Source organism: Falco peregrinus, chromosome 2 (assembly GCF_023634155.1).
Source record: "Falco peregrinus isolate bFalPer1 chromosome 2, bFalPer1.pri, whole genome shotgun sequence".
Classification (NCBI taxonomy): domain Eukaryota; kingdom Metazoa; phylum Chordata; class Aves; order Falconiformes; family Falconidae; genus Falco; species Falco peregrinus.
In genome coordinates this window covers 89,239,304-89,251,738 of record NC_073722.1, presented here as the reverse complement: position 1 = coordinate 89,251,738, position 12,435 = coordinate 89,239,304, and the positions used below count along the sequence as shown (strand labels likewise).

At 43.0% G+C, this 12,435-nt stretch overlaps 1 protein-coding gene across 2 annotated transcripts in view; it reads left to right on the top strand.

Annotated features, from left to right (window-relative positions):
- The window catches only part of BCR (BCR activator of RhoGEF and GTPase), a 102,306-nt gene that overhangs the window by 58,662 nt on the left and 31,209 nt on the right, over positions 1-12,435 (top strand). The window contains exons 3-8 of one of the 2 annotated variants that reach the window (XM_005233251.3): positions 1,615-1,719; positions 2,220-2,405; positions 6,089-6,196; positions 7,908-7,968; positions 8,911-8,963; positions 9,305-9,445. In XM_005233251.3, the coding sequence (XP_005233308.1) occupies positions 1,615-1,719; positions 2,220-2,405; positions 6,089-6,196; positions 7,908-7,968; positions 8,911-8,963; positions 9,305-9,445 (654 nt within the window). Of the gene's footprint in view, positions 1-1,614; positions 1,720-2,219; positions 2,406-5,876; positions 5,943-6,088; positions 6,197-7,907; positions 7,969-8,910; positions 8,964-9,304; positions 9,446-12,435 lie in introns of those variants that run through there. The other variant, XM_055796180.1, reaches the window with a different exon arrangement.

Genomic DNA, 12,435 nt, shown 5'->3' with positions numbered 1-12,435 from the left:
CCATCTAGCACTCGATGTGTATGTAAATTTTACTCATTTCCTTAGAACAGCTTCTGTCTGCCACTTCTATTTAAGAAGTGGTGGTGGTATTTGACACCTCACAAAATTTTTATGAGGTAGTCATTGCAAGGTCTTTTAGCCTAGAAAATAGTTTGTGACATTTAATGAAAGCATTCAAAAATCAGGATAGTTATTGATGAGACTGAATCCAGAAATATCTGGGAGCGTGAGGATCTGTTTCTTTCTTCGCGTGGTGCGTAGGCTCAAAGTCACACTCAGAATGTGACAGTTACTGTCAGCTTACCTATAGTCGAGATACCTTCTGTCCATAATGAACCTCATGTATACATCTATAGGGTTCAAAGTATTCGACCCTAAACTAAATGGAGGGCTTTTTTGTCAGCTATAGGGCTTTATAGTCCGTCAATAGAGTGGTGCATACAGCTATGTTTTGTGATCCTCCTGCTGCTGAAATCAATAGCTGAAGATTCCTGTGGATGTTAAAAGGAGTAGGATAGAGCCCCGAACAACCTACCCAAAGCCTTTGAAAAATATCCACCCTTTCAGATTCAACTACCGACTCTGTTGTTAGAGACATTTAGCAATATTAAAAAGTTGCAACAATTGTAAAAAGCCATTTCTGTGAATGACAGAAATGAACTAGAAATAAGTTCTATTTATAAGATTATTTATAACCTTCATTGTTCAGCCACATTTTTTTACGGAGTTTATGGAAATACTCAATTTCACTTTATCAGGTTAAACATTTTTCAGGTAACAGTTTTGAGATGAAAGATAATTGAAACTCAACAGAGGGGATTACTGCTTCTCTTAACACTTGATGTTAGTCTTCCCTTGATGTGTACATTTGCCCGTGAATGTATTTATTTTTTTCTCTCTCTTCCTTCAGTTGTTTTGTTGAAGAACTCCTTCATGGAATCCCAATAAGAAAATCAGCATGTGTGTTCCAAGTAGTGCTGATTATTCCATCCTCTCACTAAAAATAGACATTGTACAAGCTGGCACTGAAAAATAATTTAGTGAATAGTAGAGAGTGGGAGAAAGAAACAGCCATCTTAACACCGATGTCAGGCTGTAACTGCTGTATATTCATGTGCATCTGTGTCAATGCAGGGGAAATAATCCTGTCTGCATGGAGAAACATGGCTTTGGAGTAAGATCATAGAGAACTCTTGCGGGAGGAGTGAGTAAATTGCACGTAACCAAGAGTCCCCTGAGATTTGTTTAGGAGGATAAATTCTGAATATTTAAGTTCTGAGTTTTGAATTTTGTGAAGAAGTCTGGGCTCCTAATTGAGGCACTGAACTTGGATGACTAAAGCCAACACCTATATTTCATCTAAGTGACATCAGTTGCTGGTAAATAAAAATATCTTTAATGTTTTATATTTGCTTATTTCTAGAAACAAGATGCTGAGCACAGGTGGGTTTTTTTAGTCTAAAAGTAAATAAAAACCCCAAGTATGCTATGGTCAGCTGAATGATCTCTTTAACTCTCCGTTCTCATTCTTGGGTTTTTTTCTTTCTCTCCAACCCCCCCCTTTTTTCCCCCTTCCTTTTTTATTTTTTTTTCTCCTTGACAACTGCTTTGTAGAGTGAACCAGACCTGGAAAAAGGCCTGGAGATGAGAAAATGGGTCCTGTCCGGAATCCTAGCCAGTGAGGAAACCTACCTGAGCCACCTGGAGGCTCTGCTGCTGGTAAGCGTTTGTGACAGATGCCATTTCAAACACTGGTACTTGAATTTGATGCTGCTTCCATCCGAGGTTTCCCAGAACTTCACATACCATGGGTTACAAGTTGCTGGGTGCAAAGAGCACCTGTTACTTCCAGTAGAGAAAGAGAGGCTTAAAGAAAGGACTGGATATGGCACACCTAGGGTTAGCGTAGTAGTATCCAGGAGCCCTGTCTTTCAGTATTCTGTGCTAATTATTAGACATGTTGCTGTACAGTTGGGCAGAGATTAAGGAAATCGAGTGCAGAGGGATTTTAATCACACCATTAATATCCTGGGAAAATCCACCTACCAGGGGTGGCTGATCCCCATGACAGAACTTGTTAATGTCTAGCTTTCAGGAGTTGTGTGAATGCAAGTATCACTTATTAATAAGATGAAAAACAGCTCTCTGGAGGGATGTGTTGTAATGTGGTGAAGGTACTTGGTTTGCATGATAACAATTTCCTTTTTTCCTAATTTCAGCCCATGAAGCCTTTGAAAGCAGCTGCCACCACCTCTCAGCCTGTGCTGACTAGTCAGCAGATTGAGACAATATTTTTCAAAGTGCCTGAGCTCTATGAGATCCACAAAGAATTCTATGATGGGCTCTTTCCCCGAGTGCAGCAGTGGAGTCACCAGCAACGTGTAGGGGATCTCTTCCAAAAGTTGGTGAGTCAGCTACCATCACCAAAGTTTCTGTTACCTCCCATTCATCTCGCAAGGGCTGGTACTACTCCCTTTGGTGACTGTGCATAGTCTGAAGGGATGAAAACCCATAGCTGGGTTAGGCGAGAGGCTTCTAGCTTTACCACTGCAGTGAAGGGCCTGCAGCAAAAGTGGCTGTTTCATTGCCTTTAATTCAAGACTCGAGCAAGCTATGCTCCTAATACAAATACAGTTTCACAGAGATGTTGAATCTCCAGGGTGTCTGCAGTGTCATCAGACCATTTGCTTTAGAGGAAGATGGGAGAATGGCAGTGTTAAAAAGCATACTTTGAAACACCAACAGCTAAAAATGTTTCATACTATTGCTGAACTACTTGACATGTATTTCCTTCTTTCTGTGGTGCTTTGCTGTATCTTGTACTGATTGTCTCGGTTTTATGGTCATCGCTTTTGGCTTTGCTTTTCTACCACCATCCTGGCCTTTAATATTACCTTTGCTGCTATGCTGATGCAGTCCACCTGCTCCTGAGAATCCTCCAAGGAACCTCAACAAAATTCTCTGAGTGCGGAACAGGACAAAGACATATACAGCATATTCCTGAGGCTAAATTAAAATTGCTGAGTTTCTGTGCCAGATGACAAATTGTTTGCATTCTAGGAGATTCCTTTGGCCCCTTTAGCCTCTCCCCTAGCATGTGGAGAAAGCAAAGGATTAAAGGAGCTGTTTTTTCCTTTTCAGAAAAGAAAAGAATCTCTGCATTCCAGAGGTGCCTCTGATTCTCAGGGTAGGAGTGACATTCCAGTGAGGGGGTTATTGGATGAGGAGTGTGCTTTACCAGGGTCACTCAATTGTTAGCAGCTGTGTAGCCCAGCACCATCCCCATCCCCTATGGAGCAGGGGGAGATGGGTCTGGAAGATGATGTTTTCCATGCATGCCAGCAGCTCAAGATCAAAATAGGGGAATCTGTTTTTCACTGCCAGCATGTTTTAGCCAGGAGGGGTCAAGTTGGTGCCTTGGTGAGTAGTTCATGGTATGCAATTTGAGCAACTGGTTTAAGAAGACAAAGCCACCTGCTGCTGGTTGCTGAAGCAAAGATACAGAAGGCTGCTGAAAAGTGGAAGCCTCTCAAACTCCATTGAAAGTGTAGTGCAGCAATGAAGATAGCGCTAATTGTAGAAGACCTGAATATAATCTTCACCACTGCTGCCTGTGGAGCAAGCTTTGATTCACTATACAGCTACTTAGGCCTTTGTTTAAGACCATTTCTTGCTGATGGTGGTTGCAAGTGCAGGAGTTAAGCCCATCCAGAACTCTATTTTTATGTTCCCCTGACTCTTCTGCATTTGTTACAGAATTGTTTATTTTGTTGGATTACTGTTGGAAGCAAAGGAGCAAATTGCCCTAGCACAGGAAGCTTTGAGCTAGCTTAGCAGTTTCAGTTTCTGGTGGTTTGGTACAGTATCAGTGGGAATTGTGAACTCTTTGCTGGATGAGATAAAGCTAATAATTCTTGGCAGGCAGTGGGAAGCAGCTAGATGAGAGAGACGGCAAGAGCATGAGGCATTACAAGACATCCATACTGGATGTACATCAAATATTTTGAAGCAGACTGTTTACTTGTGGGCATGCCATGCAATCTGATGATAAACACTGGAATTGTTATTATCCTGAGGTTCCTGGGGACATGAATTTTCTTTAATATCACACAAAACAAAGCACCATGGATTGGAGTTATATAGATAGTGCATGCAAGGCGTTTTAGAATTTCATGTGGTCTGGCACGGTATGATCCATTTGCAATGGCAGTGACTGTTATTCCACCTTTTTCCTGTTGAAACTAAGGAAAAGGGAAAAAAAAAAAAAAAGACACTAGGCATGTGGGAGTGAAAAATGCTTCTCATTTTTGGGGAATATTTTGTACGTATCTCTTATAACTAGAAAGGAAGCACTTTAGAACTGTTTTTAGAAATGATGAAATATTTAGCAAATATTATCACTGATTAGTTTTCAGGACTGGAAAAAAATGTAACCAAAAGCCAGTTATTTCTACCAAAGCTTATTTTTTGCCATGTGTTGTTTTTAATTGGAAAAGAGAAAACTTAAACCAGCATGAAAACTTGTGTGAGCATTATTGCTTTGATTAGAAACTCAGTTTTTAATTAATATGATGTTTTCATGGCGGCATGTTTAGAGGAGGAAAACAAAAGCTTAGAAAGACTGTTCAAGAGTAGCAGGAAATGGAAAGAGCCACACAGGAATGGAGAAACTGTAAAGCTCTGCCATGTTAGCTGGCATAATCCAAAACTGAATGTCATAAATCCTGCAAATGATTAGTAATTCTGACAGCAGCTTCTTCACAGAATTGTGTTCCAGTGGCAAATACAGATTTTATTCTCTCCACACTGTATGGGCCAGGTCATCCCTGGTGTAAGTGAGCACAGTTCCCTCCAGCTTCGGTCATAACCATATCATTCTGTATGGGGGTTGAGACTGGTTCCTAATCTTTCAGTAGAATGTGCCCTAGGAAATAGCTTACGATTTCTTAGCCTCTGTTAGCTAAAGAAATTTGTGTAGGCATATATTTCCTGAGAGTCGCTTTTTCTCTTCCATCGTCTCTTGCATGAAGCTTCATAGAGAATGGGGAACACAATGACTGTGAGACAGCAGGAGAGGAAAAGTGCACTGCGTGGGAAAGTGAACTGCTCTGCCTGTTGCATGTCTTGGGCAGAAGTGTCAGGGAATTTGCAGAAATAATAAGGTTAAGTGCAAGCTCATCTGGTAAGAACTCCTTAATGGAGCCTTATACAGCACTCCACCTGTTGGCTCACCATGCATTTGCAAGCATGTTCAAGCTGCTGAGGTGTTTACAGCACACCCTGTGCAGCCCTGCAGCACAAAACCAGCTCTGCAATCCAGACAACCTTGGAAGCTACCCAGGGATTTCCGGAGCTGGATCTTACGTTCTCTGGCTGCAATTCCTAAGTCAGCAAATGGGACCAGTACTAAGACTCTGTGATAATAATGGCTTATTACTGTACTCTGAGGCCTGTTCCATCTTCTTCTGGACCAATGCTTATTCCTTCTGCTGGAAAAATTGCCATTTTCCATCACCTAGTGCTGCAGTCACTGCCTTCCAAACAGATTTTGCTCTGGATCTTTCTTCTGTATTTTCAGTGCTCCACTGCCCTTATTACAATGTTCACTAGTGCAAATATTGGTTAATATCTGCATTAGGTTTGATTTAGTGTGTCCATCATGCAAAAGCTAACAAGTAGCTTGCTGGGGTCACATTTGTGCTGTTGGGCTGAATCATTCCTGTCTGATTCATATTATGTGGCAAATAGCCAGCAGCTCCACTTACATCAATGAGCTAAAATATTAATAGATACTAATCTGGCAGTTCAGAAGGGAAAAATAGATGGCAGTGATAAGGATGCATCATTCTTGCAGGCTTCCACATCCTTTGCAAGTGAACTTGTTCAGCATACATGGAACTGGGTACATGGGAGCACCTGTGCTGGTTAAGCAAAGCTGACAGGTCAGTGATGTCTTCCTGGGCCTGCTTAGCATTCCCTGTGATTCTTTGATGTGAAGGAACATGACCCAATCATTAGATACTGAGGCTGGCCATCCCAAACTGTCTTCTTCCCCAGAGTTTATTTAATTTTGTTTTGCTTCCTGCAGGCCAGCCAGCTGGGAGTGTACCGGGCCTTTGTGGATAACTATGAAGTTGCTATGGAGACAGCAGAGAAATGCTGCCAAGCCAACGCTCAGTTTGCTGAAATCTCTGAGGTAATGTCATGGTATTCAGACACACGAGCTGTCTGGATCTGACTAATATCCTTCGATGTCACTCCTGTCTATCCTCCAAGTATCTTTGCAGCCCTGACTTCTGGAGGAGTTGTGACCTCACGTAGACTCACGTCTTCAGCTCATGTTCTTACAGCGATTTATGCTTTGGGCTAATAGAGGTTATCACATAGACAGCCTTTATGTGCTGTTCCCACCCAGGGAATCTTGTAAAAACTGGCATTGCTTTGAACTTCTCAGCTTTGCGCCACCTTCATGCATTTCCAGAAGGGAAAGCTGTATTTAAGTTTCTCACATATTTCTTTTGCTAGTAATGATGCTGACTATGGTGTAAAAAGCCATCCTTAATGGCTTCCATTATGACTGTCAGTGGAGTTGCAGGCTTCGCTGGCATGGAGAGGAGGAGAGGGTAGCTGCCTGTTTAAAAAAGCAAGTGTGTCCACCATAGTTTATAATATTATTCATTGGGCTTCTCTGATTTCCTCTTTTTAAGAGGAATGCCTGTGTCAGAGCATTGACATCGAATACTTTTTTAGACTTCCCGGGCCACCAGCTTTACCTGCAGTGCATGTTCTCATTGACTGGCTGTATTGTGGTGATTATGTCTTGGAAGAACTCCGTTGCCAAAAAGACATGAACTTCATATGTGTGTCCTTAAAAAGAAACGGATAATCAGAGCCAAATAAAACTAGGGGCATTCACTGCTCTGAAAAAAATCCTGAGTATATTCAGTATTGTGTGTCCCTTTAGATTTTTATGATAAAGAAGTAAAATAAAACATGTTCCTTGCATGAAACGAGGGAGGTAAGACTTGCCTGCTGTACTACTCATTGGAGTGCAGATGTCTTCTGTTCTTTCCTTTCCTGAGGATTTCCATCAGGTTCTGGTCCTTTCCCTGACCAGTTCAGTGCTCTAGTGGTGTCCTCTCATCAGTAAGTAGCCTCCCCTGTGCTTTTCTTTCAGTGCTAAAATGCATTTCATGGACTTTCCTGTTTATTAATAGTAATATGTATAGATGATACTATGGTCGTCCCTAGAAGACAGAATAGAGATTAAGGCCCCAGGGTCCTGGGCTCTGTGCAAATGTGATCCCTCGGTTTTGCTGTTTTCTGAAGGGTGATTCTGAAATCATGCTAGTATCTGCTGTATTTGGAATAATGGTGGTGATGCTTTTGCATTTGTGTCCTGGTGAGGATTTCAGAGCTCAGCACACTCACTAATGCATGTAGCTTCACAGTCCATGTGCAGAGAGGGAGGAGTTGCAGGCATAGCTCTGAGTACAAGTATGAGGAAGTATAACCTGGGGGTACTGAATCCCAATCCTGTACTTTATTTATTGGTGGTGTGCACGTGCTGTGACAACAGCTGCATCATTATGGATGTGTCTTTCTCCTCAGGTAATTTTAAAACTCCACCATCCCTGTTGCTGTAGGTGGTTACCTGCTTTGCTGCATCTCTACTGATATGCACTCCTAAGAAAATTGCTTATTTTGAGTTGTGTGGATGCCTGCGACATGGCAATGGTGGATTTACCAAGGAAAGCACGCTTTTCCTTCACTGACTTGAGCTGTGATAAGACTGTCCTCCATTCACACTTAGGCCCTCCCCTGGAGGAGCAGATAGCCTCTTACATTCCCATGTGATATTTCAAGGTGATTGACCATCTGCTATGTGGGTTTTCTTTTTCTTTTAGAATCTAAAGGCTAGAAGCACAAAGGAATCTAAAGATCAGACGACGAAAAATTCCTTGGAAAGTGAGTGATCCATGGAAAGGAGACTGGTTTGTCAGGACTGGATGAAGGCTGTTGCCAAACCTCCACTCTCCCTTTTTCTTTTTAAATGCTGGAAAATTATGGAGTCTCTGCTGGCTCTACCTGGGAAATCAGTTCCCTTTTGCTAAGTAGCAGAGTTGATGCATAGTAAGCTATGTGCATTCATGGGGAAGTCCCTGCCCAGCTTAAAACTTCATCAGTCCCTTTGGGCAGAACCAGGCCAGCCAAAGGACTGCTGTGATTTTGAGAGAACATCTGCTACCCAGTGATAGCACAAATGCAATCCTAGCAGTTATTGTTATGTGGGTTTTGCCCTATGGTAGCATCTAGAGAGCCTGATCAAGATCAGGTTCCATGGTGCTTGTTTCTATGCACAATAGTAGAAGTAAGTAGAAGCAGAAGACAATCTGTGTTGGAAGAAGCTTCCATACTCACCAATATAAAAGATAGTCCCCTTCCTGTTTTGGCCTGTTATTGGGATTTGGAAGCACTCGGCGTGTTATGCTGAACTCCAGAAGGAGGGATGAACAGTCAACTTTTCAGGTACCTCCTTGGAAACTTAGAGTGCAAAGCCTGATTCTGACCTGTGGGACCAGGCATGTTGCCAGGGAATGATAGGAACTGTGCCATGCTGCGTGCAGGTATTCTGTACTACCTTGTGTGCTCCTCATCCAGTGTCTGGCAAGGCGTGCTCACAAGTGGCCATCTGTTTGCTGTGGAGCATGTTTATTTCCTCTGTGTGTTCATGTGTGTTTTATTGGCTGTGCAGCACATTAACCTTAGAGAAGGGGATTTTCCAGCAGCTCATTGGTTAATAAACCTGTACCTGTACATTTAGTTGTATTGGACAAGTTGTTCTGTAGGGGCTGTATTTAGGTACTTTTTCCTTATGTTCCTGCTGCCTTTTTTTTTTTTTCTCCACAGCTCTGTTATACAAGCCAGTGGATCGAGTGACTCGCAGCACACTTGTCCTGCATGTAAGTATCTGAAGGGTAGTTTTCAAACTTTAGGCCCCTTTCCTGTTTTCTTCACACTTCAGATTTTCCATGGAGCTTCAGGACTGCAAAAATAAACCTGTCATGCTGCATAAGTCCCTTTACACTAAGCGGGGGGAGTCCATATGTAGGACCCCGCTACCTCTTCATCAGTGTTACCAAGAAGGGCAGAGTATTATCCTCTTCCTCTAGAGATAGAGCCATGCTTTAATCCATAAGAAGCTGGAGCATCTTTTCCTACAGCTCTAGTTAGGGGCCCTCAGACCCTCCTGCTTTCCAGTGCTGCTCATGGTTCTGTTCTTTGTTTGTGTTCCTGGTGTCAGGATTTGCTCAAGCACACTCCAGTGAGCCACCCTGATCATCCACTCCTGCAGGATGCTCTGCGGATCTCACAGAACTTCCTCTCCAGTATCAATGAGGAGATCACTCCTCGTCGGCAGTCCATGACTGTAAAGAAGGGGGAGGTGAGTCTTCCAGCTTTCGTTATTTTCTCAGTTTCTGAATACTGGTTGTGCCTTTTCTGTACAGCAGACTAGGAAGTTATGCTATTAATTCATTTGTTGCTAAGATACAGTTTGTGCAGTGTCCTCATTCTCTAAAGGATGTGGTACAGCTCCTCTCTGTTTGCTGTTTGGAAACCTAGAGGAAAAATATGATTAGAGTTTTATCCTTAGCACTGTTACAGTCATTTATCATATATAATTTCTACGATGGATATTGCTATGCACTAAATGGATTTGTATCTTACCTGCAAACTGAAACCAAACAGGAAGCCTGGGAGGGGAAAAAGGTGAGGGAAATAAAAAATCATAAAAGATTAGGAAAAGCTGTTTTCCAGAATCTTCATTCTTGCCCTAAAACTCTTTTTTTTTTTTTTTTTTTTTTTTTACATCCTCATTCCTAAGGAAGAATGTTGTAAATGGGACTAGGAAGCAAAACAAATGGAATGCAGAAGCTGAGGGAGATGATTGACTCCTAAGGGTGTAATATAACTCTTTTCAGCTCTGCTAGGAGCTGGACTACACCCAGAATGTTCCAATATGTGCAGTTCCTTTACATGCATGCAATGTTGTGCAAGGATGATGTAGAACTACACAGTGGTCAAGTCCTGTATGCCTCAGTGGGCTCAATTCATCTGCCTTATAATTTCATTAGAAAGCAATACAGACCTTCCTGATGAGGGAAGGCTAGGACTGACAGAAGTATTAAAGAAAGAGAAGGGTGTAGGAGATTGGAGAAGAGAGGTGCAGCTCAGATAGCGTATGTGTTAAGAGGAACTGGGCAACATGCCAGAGATACTGGCTGATCAAAAGTGACCCAAATTATTGTGTACAAAAACATCTCACATTAAGCCCAGGAGGTTGTTAAGATACGATGAACCTTCATGGTGTATTCCCAAATCTTGTCAGCTAAACATACTTGCTTTTGGCTGCTAAACTGATTTTCAACTGACAAAAGATTTGCTGGAAGCTGCAGTACTGGGAATTTGGTGCACTTTGTCCTGCAAGTCTTATTCATTGTCTCATTTTGTCAACTGCAGAAGTCTGCAGCTGAGGAAAGAGGAGGGGCTGAGCAATTGGAGGCTGAGGTAGAAGCTTAGACATCAGTCACTAGGGCTTCAGTGATAGTAGATGGCCTCATTAAAGTGGATGCTGATTGAGTCATAGCAGAAATTGCAGCCTAGAATGCCCCCTCACAGGGGAGGGAGCATTTTGTTTTCTCTGGTTGTCTGTCAGCATTTCAATGAGGAGTACAGGCTTTGAAAAGTGTCATGCAGAATCCTAATGAGGTGTCAGAGCCCAGGCAGAGGGGCAGGCTCAGGAGGATGATCCTGATGTTCTCTTTTTGGAGTGTTGTGTTTGTCAGATCTTAGAAAGCAGGAGGGGGAACCTTGTCAGGATTGGGCTCAGCAGACCTGTTCATACTCTCACTGGTCCTGAAGTGACTCCATTATGATGTGGGGAGGGAAGGAAGGGGATGTACCCAAGGAGAGGGCTGTGGGTGTGCTGGAGGGGACTGGGAACCCTTTGTACTCTCCCTCAGTGCACACAGCTTGCACTGAGGCCAGGGAAGAAAAGGACTTGCTTCTGATGCTTCCCAGAGTTTGTCTTCCACTCTGGAAATCTGATGGTGGATTCTTTAGTCATTTGGCACCAATATCCCATGTTTTTTCAAAGCGGTAATGCCCCAGTTGACACCAGTCTGTGTCTGGACAGTAGGTATGTTCATTCTCTGCATAGTAATCCAGAGACGCAAGTCTGTTCCCAGCTACTACGTGTGGGTTAGTGATGGCTGCTCCTTCCGACAAGCTACTGAGCTTGGGGTCATAGCTGGGTTTTGTTTATGCCTGTAAATCTTTCCTTTTCTACTTATCCTTTCCTCCCACTTGCCTTGCTTGTGCTTCCCCTAGGGTGACAGGACAGTGTGCAGTTTGCATCTCCTAATTGACTGCTCTCAATGCATAATGCATTTTTTATTTTAATGAATCACCAGCTTGCTTTGATGGCTTTTTTCATTATTTGTCTTCCTCCCATTGAAATTTCCTTGGTGGAGAGGAAGGAGGGAAAACAGCCCTTTCCCCTTATGTATTGCTTAGGTGCTGATCTCAGTTATCTTTTTTTTGCCAGTCCTTGCCTTTTATGTGGAATATCTTTCCCCTTTGAGTGCATTGTGGGGAGGAGTCAATCTCCTTTGCCAGCCTCTTGCTCTGGCTCTTTTTTTCAGGATTGCTTTGAACTGGGGAAAGCAGCCAGTTGTTAATCTCCCTAGTGACAGGCTGCTAAGGAGAGGAGCGCAGGTCAGGCAAGAGTACAGGCTCATCAGCACAGTATTCCTCCCATTTCCAAGAAGAGATTCCCTGCTCCAGGAGCATTGATTCAGTCTGAACTGCCTGCTGTCTTCCTGCATGATGCCAGGTGGCCTTCCTGCACACCAGCCCCATGGTTCTGCTTGTCTCAGTAGGCTTTTTTTCTAAATTCTCGACTTATGCAACCGAAAAGTTTTCTGTGATGCGTCGACCTGGAATAATTTGCTGAGCTAAATGAATATTTCAGGTAGTACAAGGAGATGGGAACAGGGAGTAAAACCATTCACCAGAGGGACAGAAAAAGCTACAACAGGGAAGGTAGTATTGGTGGATTAAGCCTACAATTACATAGTTTGGTCCATGCTGCCTGCCAGGCTGACTGTAGCTAGTCTTCTCTATTTTGTGGTTTGCTTAGGGCTGCAGTATAGAGGAGCCAGGAGAGCCCCAACCTGGCAGCAGAGAGGAGCCGGGAGGACTTACCTGGGCTTTTGAATCTGCTTCCATTCAGCCTGATCTGCCACATTATTTTGCTCCCTCCTGTTCTTCCCATCTTTCTACCTCTCTGTTTTTACTTTTTTACTTTTTTACTTTTTTTTTTGATGGAGCATCTGCAGGTATCCACTTTGCCAACCCTCTAAGTAACCGAAC